The sequence below is a fragment of the Melanostigma gelatinosum genome, assembly GCF_949748355.1.
Source record: "Melanostigma gelatinosum genome assembly, chromosome: 10".
NCBI classification, from domain to species: Eukaryota; Metazoa; Chordata; class Actinopteri; order Perciformes; family Zoarcidae; genus Melanostigma; species Melanostigma gelatinosum.
In genome coordinates, this window is record NC_136643.1 from 5,896,066 (window position 1) to 5,916,377 (window position 20,312).

The 20,312-nt window shown below is 40.7% G+C and overlaps 1 protein-coding gene across 1 annotated transcript; it reads right to left on the reverse strand.

The window, feature by feature from the left end:
* Window positions 1–5,600: 5,600 nt before the first annotated feature.
* LOC306782957 (organic cation/carnitine transporter 2-like) lies at window positions 5,601–14,138 on the reverse strand (the record flags this gene model as incomplete). Its single annotated transcript, XM_079276462.1, has 11 exons — window positions 5,601–5,703; window positions 6,242–6,377; window positions 6,582–6,764; window positions 8,125–8,336; window positions 8,538–8,638; window positions 8,718–8,844; window positions 9,967–10,138; window positions 10,371–10,525; window positions 11,114–11,217; window positions 12,293–12,499; window positions 13,929–14,138. 11 exons carry the CDS (start codon window positions 14,136–14,138, stop codon window positions 5,601–5,603), a joined length of 1,710 nt encoding a protein of 569 aa, XP_079132588.1.
* Window positions 14,139–20,312: the final 6,174 nt, after the last annotated feature.

Consider the following 20,312-nt stretch of genomic DNA (forward strand, 5'->3'; position numbering starts at 1 on the left):
ATAGCTATTTTATAATTTAATAGTTTTTCACAAATACACATGTATTATAATTATTTTTCCCATTAGCTTATTTTCTCATTGCACAGCTCCTGTCTTCCTCTGTTGCTCTGCTTCCAGTGCAGCTTGTTTTAAGGAGAGCTTTTATCCAATCAGATTCAGCCCCTATGTCTCTATGTAAGGAGAGAGGCCCGATGCCCGCTAGAGAGCCTTTGCAGTTTAAGTAAACGGGGACGTTATTGTTGATTGTCATAGTCTTCAACCAATCAGATCCTTAGTTTGGCATGTTGGGCGTATTCTTTGACATGCCAGTGGCACCAAGGTAGCCTGCTAAGTAGTCAGCATTAACGTGCTCCGTGATTGGTCAGTGACTAATGTGAAATTGAACACAAACATGACAAACATGACACTCCCCTTGGGGCTAAGTTCCCCCCTTTCTTTGAATCCTTGAAACGCCCCTGTGTCATGCTTTGTTGTCATATGAATATATGTGACTGGTTCTTTTGACTTTGTTGTTGTCATTGTGTGAATTACTTTGATTTGACTATGCATTGTCCGTTAATGACGCAGCTGTTCAACTGTAGTAGGACAGCACAGAAGGCCCAGGTATAAAATGCACGGCCCGCCACTGGACTATAGAGATTATAAGAGCCATTCAAAGCAATGAAATGGGGGATATTAACTTATTACTAGGGCTGCAGCATCTCAGCAAATGTGTAATATCCAGTTGTGCAATATCTCAGCTATATTACTGTCTTTAGGCCACAGCAAATATATATTTTCTATTCATAATATATATTTTATACAATATATTTTTTATTACTGTGTGGTGTGTGAATGCACCGTCTAGATTGATACTTCATTTCGTTGTACTTTGTGCAACGGCAATAAAGGAATTATATTCTAAGTATCTCAATAATATAATAATAATATTTCAATCATATAATCTGTTTTTAGAATGACTTTGTAACATATATTCATGGATCACGGATAAAATATAGCCTCTTGGCTAACTTATTGTTATGCATGGTCTCTGTTTAATAAACCAAGGGTAAACAGTCACACTATAGCGGGCCTGTGTGGCTGCAGTGGTCTTTGAAAAGAAAGTCAAACTGTTGGACAAACCACAGTTTTGTTAAGATGCAGTTATTGGCCTATTATGGTACCTGAAGAAAAGTAAAAATATCTTTAGGAACATATAAACAAATGTACTGCTAATGTTGTCCACCCTAATTCACTACAGTATGTTAAAAAATACAGTATATATATATATCTATATTGTTTTTTTCCATTCTTTTTTATTTTATGTGCCTATTTACCTGGTTTCCGGTGAAACCCCGTAGCTTCATGAAGCTGGAACCACGTATCCGGGGCGGAGCCACAGCCAGACAGGCCACGCCTTATCCTGTTCAGACCACTGAGAAGTTCAGGTGACCTCAGAAACTGCAGTATCCAATTTATAGTATCCGATTTATGTTCAAATTAAAACAATAAGTCCTATATATGAAAACATCAAGTCAACAGACATTACATTAAAATAATTAATATAGAGGTTTTGAGTGACTCCATTTTGATTCATTAGTTTATTCATTACATTAAATACATAGCCTACATATCCATATATTTCGTCATTGCAGCAATAGAAACCAAACAATACATTATTTATATACAAAAAATTCAAGTTTATATTACCTATCTGAATCTTGTAATGTGGCATTGCTACTGCTGTGGCTGCTGCTACAGGAGCAAAATAGGCCTGCTGACGGCCTCAAATCTGTTCAGAATACACATTCAAATTTCATCTGAAATTTAGTTTATGATCTATATTACTTTCCACCTTCATATCTATGCTGAGATTGATTGTCACATTCATGTCATGTTTACAGTGGTGTATAAAGTACCCAAAAGCCATACTTGAGTAAAAGTAAAGATACCTTACTGGAAAATGACTCCAGTAAAAGTAAAAGTCACCTATTAGAATACTTCTTGAGTAAAAGTCTTAAAGTATCTGATATGTATTGTACTTAAGGATCAAAAGTAATTTTCTGATATTAAATACTCAAGTATTGAAAGTAAAAGTACAAGTAAATGCTGTTAATAAAAAAGCAAAGGGTCAGAATTTTGAGAATTATGAAGTTTATTCTTTTAAGTGCTGTGGCACCATGACCAAGGACATAGAGCTGTGTTGAAAATAATTGGGTTGGATGTGATCCATTCAGGAGCAACAATGTTCAACATAATATATTGTACATAAGTATACTTTTGCATCTACTTTGAACTTATCATCATAATTCTCCGAAAAGCAATATGACACTGTGAAGGAGTTGTAACAGTGCATTGCATAACAGAGTATGCTCTAGACTAGAGCAGGGGTTCTTCACCTTTTTGACCTCGGGGCCCAACTTTTTAAGTACAAAGTGTCCCGGGGCCCACTCAAATATTAACACTATTAGTTTAACTAATTGATCTCACTCTTGGTTTGATTTGTATTCAATAACTATATTGTTACCTGTTCAACTCCACCCCTATTTTAGAGCAAAACCGCCTAAAATGACATACCCAAATTAAAATGGCTGTAGCTTCTGAACCACTCTGACTATATGCATCAAAAGTGTCAGAAGACCTGCAGGTCATACAGAAACAGGGCAGTGGGCCTTTGGAGTCAGTAAAAATTTAAGATTTTTGTCCACATAAAATAAAAAAGTATCTTTCAGTATAAATAACTGCCTGTGGCTGTATCTGTACAGGTAAAGCACAGTATAGGGCTGTAACTACACTATCAGTGAACAACTGCCTCAAAGTTGAAGAAGATTGGACAAAGTATGACCATTCTACAGTGTTTCTTCATGAAGAGATCCAGGCGGAGCTCTAAAAGGATATTTGGATACCCAAATGGACACATGGTAACCAAATGATATTCTGACACACTAAAGGTGTTTCTCCCTTTATATTTTGATATTATATTATTTCCCTTTTATTTTTAGCCTTTGCAAATTGCAAAAACTATGTATATATGGTTGAAGACGTGGTGTGTGAGTAGCGGACTTGCTGTGCGTAATGGCTGCTACCGAGCGCACGATCGAGCATGAGAGTAGCTCAGTTACGCAAGGTTATACGTTGGTTGACAGCTTATGTAACAGGAACATAAGGTTTGTACTATAAATCCTAGCATTTTCCGAAGCCACTTGCTTCATGATAACATCCACTAGCACATTGTTGGGTCTGTAATGTGTCTTTTTCTGTCTAAATGCTGCAAGATCCGACTTGCAGCGGTTATGGCGATTTTGGACAGTGTGTGTGGGCTCCTTTTGTGGAGAAACCATAAGAAATGAAAGAAAATCGATGATTTCTTTGCAAAGATGAGGATTTTGGGCATGCTGGGATACCAAACACGGCCATGTTTTGTGACGTATTTGCGCAAGCAAGCCGTAGGAACGGAAGGGGAGGGGATCGAGGACGCCGGTGTCCTCGCGGAGTTGAACAGGCAAAACCCTTGTCAAATAAATGAGATGATACAATGTGATGTTCACAAAGACATTTATTATCATGTGTTTGTAAACCTGCATACACAACAAGAAGCCCAACAGGCTTTCCCACGAGCGTTGGATGTTTCGTCGCTACGTGTCGCTTTATTTTTGAAGGCTTCAGTGCTTCGTTTGATAGCATTAGCCCACATTCCACACACTGAGCCCTCGGCTCTGCCTCGTTGCCTCCGTTCACAAAGCCGTACTTAAGAAAGTCAGGGTTGTACTTGCGCGCACATTTAGACTTTGGGGGGGGGGGGGTGTATGGCACCACTCTCGTCTTCATTTTTTCTTTTTAATAACTTATCCATAACTTTCGCTACAGGCTAGCGGCTAGCTGAGTGTCTTCTTCTGCTTATTGCAGCTTGTTAAACAACTGACTGACGCATTACCGCCACCAGGTGGTGGGAAGCTATATTGTAACTGAGCATCTCATGGATAACAGTAATATCTCTGGTGTCTTCAATTGATAACTTATGCGGTCCCGCGGCCCTCGCGGCCCACAGATGCAAAACTGAAAGTTTTTTGCGGCCCTCTAGGTGGCGCTCGCGGCCCAATCGTTTTTTAAATGTTTTAGACGAGTCACTATCACTTTAAAAGAGTGATTATAGCTGATTCAACTTACAGACATGAGATTGATCTTATCATGTCACTCTCTTCATACAATGACATAAATTCATCCCCGTTTTATTGATATCTTACGAAAAGTTACTGCTCATTTTTCGTGCGTTTGTCCTGCAAAAGTCCAGCAACATGAGTCTGTTTTCACTTGTTACATGCATACTGTCTTTTCAAAATAAACTTCCATCTTCACAGGAAACAACCAAGGTTTAGGCGATGAAACTACTTAGTTAGGTTTAGGAAAAGATCGTGGTTTGCATTAAAATATCTACGGAAGTGGCGTCACAAATAAATCAACATTGGCTTCTCGTTTCACACACGGCACAAACTGCGGCCTCCTGGAGGAAACACCAGTGTTTGTTTGACCATCCACCTCTCCTCATCCCACCCGTCCTGTGTGGAATTCTACTCATATATATAGCAACATGTAGCATCCTGGGCATCACTGGGGATCAACACACCGCGGCTTTGAGAGCACTTGTTTGCAATTGTGCATTAACGTGATTAACCAACGATTTAACTTGCAAGCTAGGACCACTAATTCGCCAAACCTGCTTGCTTGCAGTCTGTGTTCCACCACAGTCCCCGACGCTGGTCTCATGATTCATTTTTTTTCGAAAGATAGATTTGATTTTGTAGCGAGTAACGAAGGTTTCAGGGGAAATGTATCGGAGTAAAAGTGTCAGTTTTCTTTGCAAAATGTAGTGAAGTAAAAGAAAAAGTCAACAGAAATATAAAGCGTAAAGTAAAGTACAGATATCCAAAAAAACGACTTAAGTACAGTAACGAAGTATTTCTACTTCGTTACTATACACCACTGCATGTTTATCATCTCAAGTGCCCCAATATTTCAAACCATCAGTAGAAACATTGTAACTAGGTCTAAAGCAAATTAAGCTATGTACATTTTAATGTCCATTTTAAAGTTCTGTTGACTTTTAAAGGAACTGTGTGTAAGCTTTGGGTGGTTTATGGGAAGAAATGTAATATAATATTCATAACTATGCTTTTATATATATTTATTTTGAGTATTATGACCTGAAACGAAGAATTGCTGTGTTTTTTTGCTTAAAATTAACTGTTTATATCTTCATAGAGACACCGAGTGTGCCATGTTGCACTGCCATGTGCCAACAGTAGCAGAGAATAGACAAACCAAATGCTGGCTCTAGAAAGCCAGTGTTTGGTATTCTCCAACATGCTGGAAAAGGGAGGGGTGAATGGAGAAGTGTTGAGTTGGATGCAATCTGCAACTTCACCATGAGATGCCACTCTGCACAGCAACATGTCCTTACTGTATGTGAAAACAATAAACAGTTTTTACTATTCATAAGGTGTAAGTGAATCCATCACTCTAAATGTTCACAAGTCTAAAATGCAGTTCATTAAATCTAACAGGTGTGGGTGGTTTTAGTTTTATCCATAGCTCTGTTTTTCCATCCATTTGTGTCAGGAGTCTTATAGGCGAGTTGTGCAGATGATCTCAGGTGCAGTAGTCGAGTCTTTAGCTGATTTCCCATCATCCTTTGGAGGAGGTGTGGAGGCCCATGGCCACTTGAACCTGGATGAGGAGAGCTACATTATTCAATCTGCACATTAACAATGTCTTGCTTCAAGTTGTTGTTTTTAAATTTCACATATTTGTTTTTAGATTTCTTCACAAATGTTTATATTGGATACGTAATTCAATATGGTAGATCTTCCTTTCACATGTATATTTTCTCTTTTTGGTTCTTCGTGGCCAGCTGCTGTTTCTTCTTGTGCCCACGCTATTTAGTTGTTGCACTTGCAAAGGTGTAGATGACCTGTTGGTGGTGTGGCTGTTTCGGCTTGTATTATTCCTCCCAACAATCAAAACTGGCCAGAATAAGCCCATATGTAAATGTTTCTGTTTTACATTATGTCTTTTGATTTTTGCAATGTGTTTTTTGATAAACACCAAATCATCAAGAATCATCAATTGTATTTTTCTGTTTTGTTGTTGTGTAAACTAGTATTCCAATAGTTTCAGTCACTAAATTTCAAAGATTCACAGTCAGATTCGTCGACGATACTTTTTCCTATGATGATTGCATCACCACTCAAATGTGCAGACTGACCGCTGTGTGACCGCCAGCTGCTGGATGGTGTCGGGCAGTGGCTGTCTGAAGGTCTCCGGCAAGAAGATGCAGATCACAACACTGAGCAATGATAGAGAACCGACAATGATCCACGGCAGGAACTGATTGAAAACAGCTGGAGACAAAACCAGACCACATCAGGTTTTGTCATTTGGGTGAACTGCCTGTGAGCAGGGGCCCATTGTCTCTTAATCCGTCCATGGCTACTACTTGAGCTGGTACTGGCGGTACCACTACGACAACACATATTTAGTTGTAATAAGTTATTGTATATACTCTATAAACTCCACAGTATAATGTGTGAGGGGAGAGGTCTCACCCAGCTCCAGCAGGTATGGGGAAACAGAGGATCCCACTCTGGAGAACATGGCACAGGTAGACAATGCTGTGCTCCTGATGACTGTGGGAGACAGCTCACTGGTGTATATGTACAACATCCCGATGCCGCCCAGAATGCCAAATTTACCCACCAGCACCAGGATCAGGGTGAGAACTGGTTGACCTGCAGGAGGGAGGAGGAATGTAAGTAATTGATTGGGGGATACCAAACATTTCTGAAGCACTCCCCAAGACATGGGGATCGTACCATGACTAGGCACGGCATGCCGGCCAAGCTTTGTATTTCTCAACAGGTGTGATACACATGGGGCTGTAATGAGAGAGATATTTTGTATATAAAGTGGTTAAAAGGTGGCATCTTGTTTTTTAGCCTTTCCAAAACCACCAGAGCAAAATTGCATGGAATAGTTTAAACCCCGCTTTTGTCTACTCTAGCATGAGTCGTTAACATGCGAGGCCACCAAGTTTACTGCATAATTTACAGTAGGAACCTAGCGTTAGTCCCAAAGCCAAAGAGCAAAAGATAACTACATTATTTTGTGGGATTATAGGTTACGTTAGAAACATCCCTAATTACATTTTGGCCTGGGATAGACAATTTCTGTCCCAGTGTGTTAGGATTATATCATGTATGCAGCCTTCAAGTGCACATTTAAAGGTTCAACTTGATCTTTAGCAGAGCTATGGAGCTCTTACATCACCTAATATTTGTTTTGCTGCATAATCTCGTCCCCAAAAATAAATTGTGCAGAGTGACTTCACAAAAATAGACAATTTGTGTCCCAGTACACAAAACCAATAAACCATCAATGGCAGTAAAGTAGACAAGCATGTAAACTATGCTGATTTAAAATACTTAGAAAATACGCTTTGCACATGTTACAATTAACTTCCATGAACTGAAAACATACGGTGAAAGGGTTAAAGTTGTAAAACGAAAATACAGATGAATCCCAGACCGGACAATGCCGTGTTAGCAACCTGCCAATCACAAGGGAGACTGCATTACCCTGCGTTATCTTCTATTTTGCTTTTAATGGGACCATAATTTACGAAATGAACATCATGCTGTATTGAAGAAGACTTGAAACTAGCGATTTAGACCATGAGTAATGTCTACAATGTGTACTCAGGTAACAAATCAAGGGAAAGGTAGGGTAATTTTCTCATAAAGTTCTATACATTAAATCTTCTTTTTGCAACCAGAGGAGTCGCCCCCTGATGGCCATTAGAAAGAATGCAAGTTTAAGGCACTTTCGGATTGGCTGCACTTTTCAGAAGCCAATGCCGCCTGGTTCTGCTTCGTTCTCAACCTCAGTCACATGAATGGCGGAAGTAAAATATCTCTGGATTCAGCTATTAGTGCATTTACAACTTTTAGGAGCTAATTGTTTAAACAAGGGTTCTTCAAGTGTTACTCCTGGGAAGTTGATTCACCAAAAACGCATCCAGAGAAGGACACGTAATTTGTAGCTACAGGGCTTGGCAACTATGTCAAATTTTTCCTGGCGGCTTTGTCTTACTTAGAGTGATCTGGATAAGCAGCAGCGCTAGCCCCCCCAGCAGTGTGAAGAAGATATATGATGGCCGGCGAGGAAGACTGCGTGCCGCCAGCCAGCTAGCAGTGTACGCTGGGAGCTCAACAGCCGACAACAGGAAGTAGTTCAGGAAGGGGTTGCCATGAAGACCTGACATGTTGAATGACAATCCAAAGTAACATACACTGATAGAAAACCTGCAGACAACAAGAGAACAATACTTTATCACAGTAAAAGTTATGGAAATTAACAACTAGTTGTTGAGACACTGTATCTTGCTCTGGATGGAAAAACAAAACAACCTTACTGTTGGTAGCGCTAGCAAGGGATAGCAAAGAAAGAGGAAATATTCCTTAATTTCAAGTAAATTCTGGTGATTGATAACTGCCTTAACTCACCATATGAACCACATAATAAGTGATATATGTCGAATGTTTGATGTCCTCAGCAGGTCCAGAAAGGTGGGGGACTCTGCCTTCTCACTTGTTGCTTTTTCAACCTATGGAAAGACAGAAACTGCAGTACAATGTCCATCGTCCTTAAGATCTCGAAACAAGGCTGAGGTTTGAGGTTCTTACATTGGCTGAGAGGAAGATGACATGTGGAGCTTCCACTCGGTTCTCCAGAGCCGCTGACCTCAGCAGGAGTTCCGCTTCCTGAATACGGCCACGAGACACCAACCAGCGCGGAGACTCTGGAATCAGCCTTTTGGACAGAAAATTGCAAATGTTTTGGTGAGGATTGGAGATGGAATCTAGATCACCCTGGTTCATCCATCTGTGTGCAATGCAGTCCATCAAGGTCAGAAATGATCTGAGAAACATGGCGAAAAGTTACAAGACACGACACCGTGCCTTGGGCCTGGCTTAAAATTTATTTTCTGAATAGGTGCAGGCGGTATGCTCAAGCTAAAACAGGGCGTGAAGTTGCACAACACCTTCCAACCCCAACTCGTCATATAATAACGCTTTTTCAGGAGTAACTCAACAATGCTTTGGGACATGAACACGGGACTCGAATCCCGGCCTCCTGGTTGAAAGTCCTGTATTTGTTTGACCCACCTGCCCAATGTTGGTCGGCCTATTTAGTTTTTAAAATACGTCATCACTCTCCCAGGGCATTTTCTCCGTGCGTCTAATAATGACACGGATAGGTTTATGTTGCAGTTAATTCAAAGACTGGTGCGTCTCATATCGATACTAAAATATAAAGTCGTTATCGGATGCTGAAGGGCGGGAAAAAGCGTCAGTATTTGACTCCCTGGGAATGAAAATGCGCTAAATTTAAACATGCAGTAGGCCGTTCATTAAGTGGGGTGTTCCCAAGTGGCTGTGTGGACGGGGAAGGCCAGTTTGAGTGATGAATCCATGAGTCTTAAGGCTTATCCGACAGCAAAACACTGCACTGCAACCCTTTATGATACAATGATACAGGATTTTGGAACAGTGATACGTTATCACGACGACAATTATTTTATCGTTTGGTAGAACATGGATATATATGGTGTCCATGTAACAAAGTAATATACCATGGAATGTGCACATGCATGTATTTGACCGGGACAATGATGCATTATGTTGCAGCAAACACTGAGCCAAGTTTAATTTTTTTGCCGCACGGCACTGCGCGTTTCTTCCCGAAGCCCAACCTCAACAAGTGGTCCCATTCACATGAAAGAAAGGCTTTCGGTTTTTCACGCAGTTCTTTTATCTGTCTGAACGTGGCATAAAGAAGTCTTTGACATTACAGAAAAAAATTTCTGAAAACGAATTAATTGAATAGTATCAAATGCAGATTGATCTTCATAGTGTACTGAGGTCATCTTACCACCATAGGGGGATACAGGCCAGGCCTGGCACAGCCATCGCCAGAGACAGGTGTCTCCAGCTCCTGACCAGGTATGCAGTGACAGTCAGCATCAATACACCTAACACATAGGCCCAAGGCATGCACAGGCTGGAGAAGAGAACTCTGGTTGAACCCATCAGGATCTCTGAGCCTGCGAAGGAAACATTTAAAAAAAAGTGTCTGGCAAAGCATCGGCTTTGAAAGTATACAAGGCCAAAACATACAGAAGAAGATTTTAAATGCGTCATCATTGGTATCGACATGGTCTTATTCCGTCCTCCAGTGAGACTCCATCGAGATCAACAACAATATCACAAGAGCACGCAACCGTGGAGTGAAGGACAAAAGTCAGCAGTCACAGTATCGAAATGAAAAAGCCATACCCAGTACAAACACAACTACGTAGCAGGTGAGCTGACCCAGGCCCAGCATGAAGTAGAGCACGATGAAGACGGGCCAGGATGTAGCAAAGGCCAACGCGCTGCTGAAGATGCTCAGGGTGATAATGGCACCAAACAGCACCGGCTTCCTGCCAAACCTGAAGTATAAATACAACAGAGCAGCTACAACTGCAGCACAGATGTTCCTCTCTTCAGATATTAATTAGAAATAGGATGGTATTGCTGGAAGATACCATGACGGTCGTTCAAGTCCGGGCAAACCATGTTTTTGAATGTTCAGGTTGAACATCAAGTATCTTTCAGTTAACCTGTGGCTACAGCTCGGGAGAGAGAGGGATCATCCACAAATCGTACAATCAGCTGTGCGATCCCCAGTCCCTGCAGTCTACTTGTCAAAGTGTCCTTGGGCAAGATACGGAACTCCAAATTGCTCGATTTATCCCTCCTTGGTAGAAGTTGGTACCTTGAATGGTAGCTTATGCACCAGTGTATGAACACTGGCTTGTGTTGTAAAGAGCTTTGAGTGGTCGCTAAGACTAGAAAAATGCAATATAGATACAGTCCGTCTAACCAAACCTCAAACATATGCTGTTTGTCTAAGCTTAAGTTTTTGCCATACACTTCCTTTTTTACATGACGTGTGGCATGTGTTTAGTCAATGCTTGGTTCGCTCACAGCTAACTACCAGACATACTTTGGCAAAACATTCTACATCTGAAAAGTACCGGTCAGAGATCTGTCCAGAGACGAAGCATCCGGACAATCCTCCCAGGAAGTAGACGAGGGAGGACAGCGGCTGTTTCCATTGGTCGCTGCACACCAGGTTGAACTTAAAGACAAGGCACATTCTGCAGCAGACATAAAAACTATAAAGTGAAATAATACTACGGACATAACACTGTATTGTATTGCATTGTATAACACTGGAATACAAAGCAAACATGGGAATGGAGGATTAACACAAGAGGATTTGCCCAAGCTTCTGAATCCCTGTTTTCTGCTTAAACCCACTGGTTCTTCCTCTGATCACGGTCCTCCAGCAACCAACTCCTTTGAGTCTGGTCTGCAGTGTTCAGCTTCTCATATTGTGGTCCTTCAGTATTTATATTCTTAGAAACAGTCTTCTATTGTCCTGCTCTGCTGAGCCCAGTTTCAATTATGTTCTTTGTTAATCTTACAGTCTACCTCTTAAGTATTGTGTCAAACTCACAAAAGAAAAAAAGAACAAACAAGCTGCAATACCGCTACAAACATGGAAACAAAAACTATAGATCTGTATTCAAAATCCCTCTCTATATGTAAACAATAAACGATAAAGTATACTATTTAGTTACCTGCACTGTTTTGGCAGTTAAAAGATATACAGACGATGCTTTATTCATCCTCTTGGGGAAATTCAGGTGTCCAGTTTTCCTCAGTGAACTCAGACGTCAAAACCCAGTCAGAAGTAGTTTGTAGTGTGTAAATGGGACGCAGGTTAGATTAGCGCAACAGAAATTGAAATACTTCAATTCTTTTCTGTATGTGCACATAAAATAATCTGACTAAAAGTTCAATCCAGATTTAATAACAAACACAAACATCGGTTTAGCAGCTGCAGCTGTTGTGCAACAGAAGTTGTGGCATTACACCACACAGGTAGATGAATTATGCGAGAGCCACCAATCCAGTCATTTCAGTTTAATCACCTATAAGGTAATGGTTGGTGACCAGTGAGAGAAGTCATATGCCATTCAGTGTTTTACAGACCAAGGTTTTTCGAAGTATATAACAGTCTAAATAGTTATGAACAGTAGATGGATGAAGGTTGTGGGTGACCAATGGAAACAGCAAAAATGAAATGTAGTGTATTAATACTCGCAATAGTAAATTCCATAGTAGCAGCAGCAGCAGTAGCTCAGTACCTCACTGACTACAGTAGACTGGTAGTGCTCAGTACTGTAGGTCCATCCATCTTTACAGCCCTCCTGTGTCAGGCCGGAGAGGAGGACCTCTGGACTTGACAGGTTGTGGACCAGATCATGGCTGGGTCTGGTTCCCAGGGCAGACAGGTTCTGCACCAGGTCCAGCTCGTACCGGCTACAACTGCTCCTCTCTGGCCGTCCGGCCACCTGCTGACCAGGAAAAACAACATCATCATTATCCAACTTGTGCTGCAACAACAGGAGTTAGACTGAACCCAAACAGACCATATCCGATCAAACTAGACCAGTTCTAACCTGCACGAGGCTCGCTTCCTGGATCAGAGATGTGTAGTGAATTATTAGCTGACTGGATTTCACAGTGTTTGAAAACCCTAGCTTGTGCACAACATCAGCTGTGTCGTGTCTCAGCATTCATCCAGATGTATAGAAAAACATTCTATTTGGAAATGATTTACTGTATTACTGTCCTGTACACTGTAACGTGAGCATTTGATGAAATATGTGTAGTGTCTTTCTATACCTTGCTAGTTTGTATGATAAACTAGGCACCTGAACTTGAACAGAATTAACATGACCTTATCTTAAAGAAAGAAAATCACATTACTGGAAATGAACTGAGTACATTTTCAGGAACTTGTACTTTACTTTCTGCTTTATACTTATATACTTATATACACTTATACACTATTCTTATATATTACTCCACTACAAGTCAGAAGTAAGTATTGCAGTACATTTAGTCAACACCTATCATTACTCTTTACTTTAAAGATACATTTTTCATATCCATTTCTTGTAACAAGACAATAAAATATGATAAATTCTTACAGATTAAACTACCCAGTAGTTGTTAAAATGAGCTCAACCTAACCTTGAACAGTAAAATGCTTCATACATTTTTATGCATCAGTACAGGTGATGAAATCATTTCAGGTATAGTAATATAACAAGCACTTTTAATACTTAAAGTACATTTTACTGATTCTGTGTTCTTCTTGTTTAATAGTTTGAATGCATGGATTTTTTTTACTTGAGTATTTTTTGAATTGCTGTTTTTCTGCTTTTAGTAAAAGGTCTGAATACTTCTGGAAAAACATATAATTTTCAATGCTTTGTGCACCACAAACAATATTTAATTCACCTCCATTGAAATGAGATGGGAGTTCAGGTGGCAGAACATAAAACTTGTTACGCAGCGGGGAGATAAATAAACCCTCAAACTGTTTGGTCAAACCACGGACAACGGAAAAGTGAATGGGATTTCATGCTTTCGGATTTAGGTGAGCTGACCTTTTCAATGTGAGTCATCAACTTTAATATAAGTATTTTTGATGAAGTCCAATATTCATTCTCTTTTAACTCTGTTTTGGTCCCTACCAACTCCTGAGGGAAACATCTGGCTCTTTAGCTCCCTAATGCTTCACTCGGTTCACCAAGTGGTTGCTAACTGTGTCTGTGTGCTGTTTGGTGGTGTAGTGGGCTTGTGGATTAAAAAAAAGCTGCCCGCTATGACCGAAAATAACGATGAAATATCAGTGATGGTAAAATACTCCGTAGAGCCGAAGAGATTTTGTGGATCATTTTTGGAAGGCACAGACACAGGCGCAGTCCTCACCTGTACTGGGATGCTGGCCTGGATCCAGTCCTGGCTCAGGTTGCTGTGGTGGGGGATGGAGCAGTGGTGGGGGGGCGTACCCAGCAGGAAGATGACGGACAGCAGGTTGTATCCACCTGGGATAATGGTGAGACAGAGCAGGAAGAAGACTCTCTTCTGGAACGGGCCCCAGGTCCCCAAAAAAGACAGAGACTCCTCGTAGTCCTGCATTTTACTGGACTGTACTTATACTCTATTCTGTTAGACTCTGTTGTTTGTTTGTTTTTTTACTCTGCACCTGCAGTCTGTAATTTAATTCATTAAGAACTGCTATAACCACAAAAGTAATTGACAATCAGGTTGACTATAAATGCTCAACCAATAGTTTGAAACTATAATACTTTTAGACAACAATTAGAAATGTTACTCTGACAGGTGTAAAAACTATCAATATGTAGGCTGGTCAATATACCAACAAGAAGAACAAATACAATTCTCCTAATACTACAAAAAATTATCAATATTTTTTTCTCTCTGAATAAAAATACTGCCAATGCACCTTTTGCAGCAGTTGTCAGCTCCTCAGTGAGGCTTCACACCTCCTTTATCCCAGACAAGACAAAATAACTACACCTCTCCTCCTCTTTTCAAAAGGCTGTCAACTACTTGTTGCAAGAGAGAGAGAGAGAGAGAGAGAGAGAGAGAGAGAGAGAGACATTGTGTCCCGATTGTTGTGTTGTTGTGACTAAATGACAAGATAAGGAAGTGAGTCATCAGTCTGAAGACGTACAGTTTGATTAAATAAAGTTAAGACTATATGTTTTTGTTGTTTTGTGCAAAAGTGTTTCTTGAAACGTCTTTCATTTTCTATTTATGATTCTTGACATTTGTTTTTTCAATTCTTGAAGTGTAAAACATAAAATGCCACTCCCCTTATTCAAATGTTGTAGTGTATCGGCCGCTACCAGCAATCTCATGCTATTTATTTATATTCATGGATTATTTCTTTAAGCATGTTATACTGTGTCAGTCATAATGAGTTATAATCTTATTGTTATAATAATACACTTGGGCTATGCATCTTCTATAGTGGGCCTATAATACTCCAGCTGAAACATTATGGGGTGAAGGTGGTGGGTTTGTACATCCCATAGTGTAAATATTTAAAGTTATTTCCTGTTTAATTTGTAGCCTACAGTATCACTCTATAATATATTCAGCACTCATATTACATATTATGCAGCAGTGTAAATGCCTTGTCTGTTCATACAGTTCTAACTCTTGGACATGTCGGGCACCTTTTGCTCCCTACGACACAGGACGGGTGAAAAGGGTGGGTGTGTGTCGGTTGTGTCAATCCTATTGTCATGCGAGATGAAGGACCCTGAGGTGAGTCCTGAAGTCCTCGTCAACTTTTAACTGGCCCGATCATTAATTTCCACAGGGCAGGAGATACTGGATGTTCAGTAAATGATAAAACCAGTGTAGCCAGTCCAATCCAGTCGTCTCTCTCTATGCCACTCCTGCCTGTCCGATGACCTCAGTAATATCAGTTTGCTCAGCTACAAGACTGACTCAGTGTTTTTTCTTTCTTTCTGCATTCAAAGACTTTTGGTTGTCAAACCTGCCACATTAAAATCATTTTGAGTTTCTTCGAGGATGCACACATGAAATAAACATTCAATCTGGAGTCCTGAAATGAGATTAAGACCAAAACCAACAACACAGACTCTGTTACAAATTATCCTTTGACTCTCATTATCATAAACACAGCCTGCGGATATGGAATCAAGAGGGGGGGAGGATAAGCGCGAGCAGTTTCCCATCACACTGTTTTGTCCATCGAAGGCTCAACGTGACGCTTCAGTTCAGTGAAAAAGTTACTGTGTCCATTACAAATATGTCAGGGATTTCTATTCTTTCTATTGAGGAATAATAGATGAATATGTTTCTGTAGTTTCTAGTTTGTTGGCCATTTTTGCTGCAGCTGTTATGCTTTCTGCAGCTCTTTCCTGATATTGACTCTCCACGCCGTCCATGTTTCAGAGTCAAACCCGCGAGAGTAGCAGTTTTCTTATTAATGTCATTCATGAGTCAACATGCCCCTTCACGTGGATGTGGGTTATGTGCCCTCTCGTGGATATGAGGTAAGACTCTAGTAACATTGGAATCCTATTTCCAGCAGTTGTGGAAAAAGTAGTCAGATCAGTTACTTAAGAAATATTAGCAATAAAGTCCTGCATTTAAAACCTTACTTAAGCTGTTGGCTACTTCAATATAAATATATATATGGGACTAAATCATAGCGCAAGTTAAACATTGCTGTGACGTTCCTGACCTTTGCACGAGAAAATTCTCTCTAAATAGACCTCATTGAATTGTATTTAAATGCCCCTGGTATAGAAGAACTAAGGTGGCGGATAAGAAAAATGTGAAAACGTGAATGTCCCTATCTAGAGCCTAGTGTTTGGTTTGTCTGTTCTGGGCTACTGTAGAAACCTGGTGGCTGGGTGTGTGAAGAGGAGCCGCTCTGTATGTATATATATAAACGGCTCACACCAAGGTAACAAAAACACAACAATTATTATTTGCAGTCGATTATACCCAAAAGAAAACATCCTTATTATTATTATGTTCCATTTCTGCCAATAGATCAAAATCAAATCAGCTAATAGCTTTATTTAAAAAGAATGCAGGACGAATGTATGTTAAGCATTTTTTAATGAAAACAAATAAAACAAAGTTACATAAATTAAATGGTAAGAAGAGAAATGTTACATATGATCAACCTGACAAGTTTGCATTGCATATTTGCATTATAATCATAAATTAAAGCTGCGAGCAGCGATGAACGGACCCTCGCCATGTGCGCGTCGGCGTGCCGGCGGGACTCTGGCCTGCGCATCCGAGAACGTCCGCGACCGTCGGACGTCCGCTGAAAGTACTTTGGAGGAGGAAGATCAGAGATGCTGTCGATTCATTCTGGCTGGGGAGGGAGACGCCACAATGACACCATCTTCATGAGGTTGCGCACAGGAAAGGAGCCTGGCCAGAGACCCGTGGATTCCAGCTCCGTCTTCATCCAGATCCTCTGCTGCTGTGAACAGGTCCACTGGCTGACTTCATGGTCGTAGCCAGGGAGCTGTGGAGGAGGAAGGGTGGGGACAGCTAACGGCCTGGGTGATGGCTCACCTAGTCAGACAAGCATAAACGGAGCGAGATGTGTTTAATCCCGCGTGGACCGCCTGATGCCGGAAATGACGCTTTGCAAATAGTCTGATGCTTCCTGTGTCCTCTGCCTGGCGCTACAGAACGCATGCGTCGTGTTGCTTTGTGTCAAGTGTGAACCACGTAGTGTAAAAGTTACGCAAATCGGATGCAGTTTGTCAGAAAATGCAGATTTCCTTTCGCCAGCAGGTGGCGCTGTGAGTACTAGTGAAAATAAGCTTGTAGACATCCTCAGGCCATGGGTGTTATCAAGCATGAGAAGTTTGGGACCGTTTGGAAGAAGTTCAGCTGAGTTACATCAGCTTTTTTCATGGGGGAATCACATAAAGTAATCGCCCGCTACGGCTAAACGATTCCGTCAAACGTAAAGCTTTTGATAACTTTAATCACAACGGTCTTGACATGGTACTGGCAAAATTTTAAGTGGGTCTGATGAAGTCCCTAGGAGGAGTTCGTTAAAGTATAGTGACGAGAAGTAGGCCAAACTCTATGGAAAAATGACACATAAATCAAAATGGCCAACTTCCGGTCGGTTTTAGAGCATGGTCCCAAGAGACTTATTTGTAGGTCTCCATAGGATACATCTGCCTACCAACTTTCATACATGTAGCTGAAACGTAGCGCTGGGGCTGCTCTTTTGAAATCCTGTAGGGGGCGCTATAGAGGCAATTTAAAACGGACGATTAAAAAAATCATATACACTATGTCGTCTTATGACCTACGACACATGTACAAAGTTGCATGCGTTTTTGAGCATCGCAAGTTGGTAAAACCATCAGATTCGTTTTTCATGGCGAACGATGGGTCGCCACGGCAACAGCGTTCAACGAAAACGCACAATATTCTCGGCCTTTTTTCATCAATGTCTTCAGGCTATCCTTACCAAATTTGAGACTCATCAGGTCACGTGGCTAGGAGGAATAACTAAAAGTAAAAAAAAAAAACATTTCCTTTAGCCAGTAGGCGGCGCTATGAGTTATTGAATTTTTTTCAATTGAAGTCTGTTCACGCTTGACTGAGCATCATGCATAAGAAGTTTTGTGCGGATTGGATAATGTACCTTGGAGTTATAACAACTTCTTTTTTCATAAAAATGAGGTAAAATGGCCGCCACGTCAAGGTTCTTCGATGAAAGCGCGAGATTTTCATAACTTGTAATCACAAATGTCTTAAGAGCAGCCTGACCAAAGGAGAAGTTGATCGCATAAATTCTCTGGGAGTAGTTCGTTAAATACGAAGGCAGAAAAATGCAAAAAGTGACAAAAAGCACAACTTCGCGGGTTTACTGTAGCGCCCCCTAGTGGTTGAATGCAAAACAATTGTCAGGTTATGTTACAGCATGCGATGTTCACATATGCTGCAAATTTTGGAATTTTAGGACAAACGGTTGAGAAGTTATGTGTATTGATATTAAGCCACGCTCCTAAGATGTTTATTGATCCATATCTTGTAAACGCAAAGAGGTATCAGAAAGATTTTAATACGTTTTGATGAGGTAGATCCATTGATGATACACAGCAAATTTGGTAGCAATTGGACCCAGCATGTAGGAGGAGATAGCAAAAATGGGTTTCACACTAAATTCAAAATGGTGGAAAATCTAAGTAGGCGGAGCTTAGGGGTCTGACAGGCTTTGTTTTAGATCTAGCGGATTGGGACATGTGGGTCAAATTTCAAGTAAATCGGACATACTGGCCGAGGGGCGTGGCCGGTCCGACTTGTAGGGGGCGCTAGAGAGCCATTTTTTTACACACACATGCAAATTTGGGCAGCAGAGTTTCTCCACCAAATGTGAGAGGGGTGCAAAAATGGTGAGTTTTCATCAATTCCAACTACCCCTACAAGCTCCATCCCCAGAAAAAGATAAATCATGAATAATAATACCCCATACAATTTCAATAGGGCCTTCGCCAGGCCGACGTTGTCGGCGGCTCGGGCCCTAATAATAACGGATTCCTACAATTTCAATAGGGCCTTCGCGGCCCGACGTTGTCGGTGGCTCGGGCCCTAATAATAATACCCCATACAATTTCAATAGGGCCTTCGCCAGGCCGACGTTGTCGGCGGCTCGGGCCCTAATAATAAATAATCCTTACAATTGCAATAGGGCCTTCGCAGGCCCGACGTTGTCGGTGGCTCGGGCCCTAAAAACAAGATCTGAAAATAAATACTGTACATATAAAGTGTACGGAGGTTCTCTGAAGCAGGAAGTGTCACGTTTTAGCACGTATGAGTACGATTGAACGCTGCTGATCTGAACACTGATATGAAGTCCAAAAGAAATAGCAGTCTATTTTTAACTCTGAACTTTTTCTTGTTTCATTGTCAACATCTTGATGATTCCATTTTTAAGCAATTCACCTGTTTCTATTCAAAATAATATCTGAAAGGTTTAAAAGGTGAATCTTTGACTTTCCTTTTTATTGCATGGAGAAAAAAATGAACTTGATGTGTCAACACGGTTCAGACATATTCATAAAAAGTCTGTATAAATATTATTCTTTTTAAATACCGTAAGTGAAAAATGTCAAAAGAAAAAAACTTGATTGACTGTTTAAAATATTGAAAGGTAAAATTCAATAACCAGTGATGCGAATAACTTTTCAACGAAACAATATTACAGATGTGTTAAAAACAACTCGTCTGGCTCAGAGTGGAGCCCTGTCTGTAGCATTTTGGGTGAACTGCTCCTTTAAACACTTCAATTATTCACTGTTTGCACATTCTCTTGGGTTAATAGAAAATGAGCTTTGGAAGTGATTAAATCCGATGGTTCATTCCAAGCACGGAGAGAATACACACAGGCACACACACAGTTGCTTTCCCATGACTTTTGGGGACATTTCATTGACTTGCATTCATTTCCTGGAGACTTAACCATAACCTAATCCTAACCTTTACCTTACACTAAACCTAAACCTAAGCCCAAACCTAAACCTAACTTTAAACCAAGTCTTCACCCTAAAATGTAAAGATTTACAATATGGGGACGTGCATTTTGACCCCAAAAGGAAGGTGAGTCCCCACAATGTGACCGTGTGATCAACACGTGTCCCCACAAGACAGGTAAAACACGCCCTCACACACATACACACGCACACAGACAGACATACATACTCAGTTTTTCGCCAAAGACATTTCGACAGTTTAAACAGAAATGAAAAGTTGATATCCTGT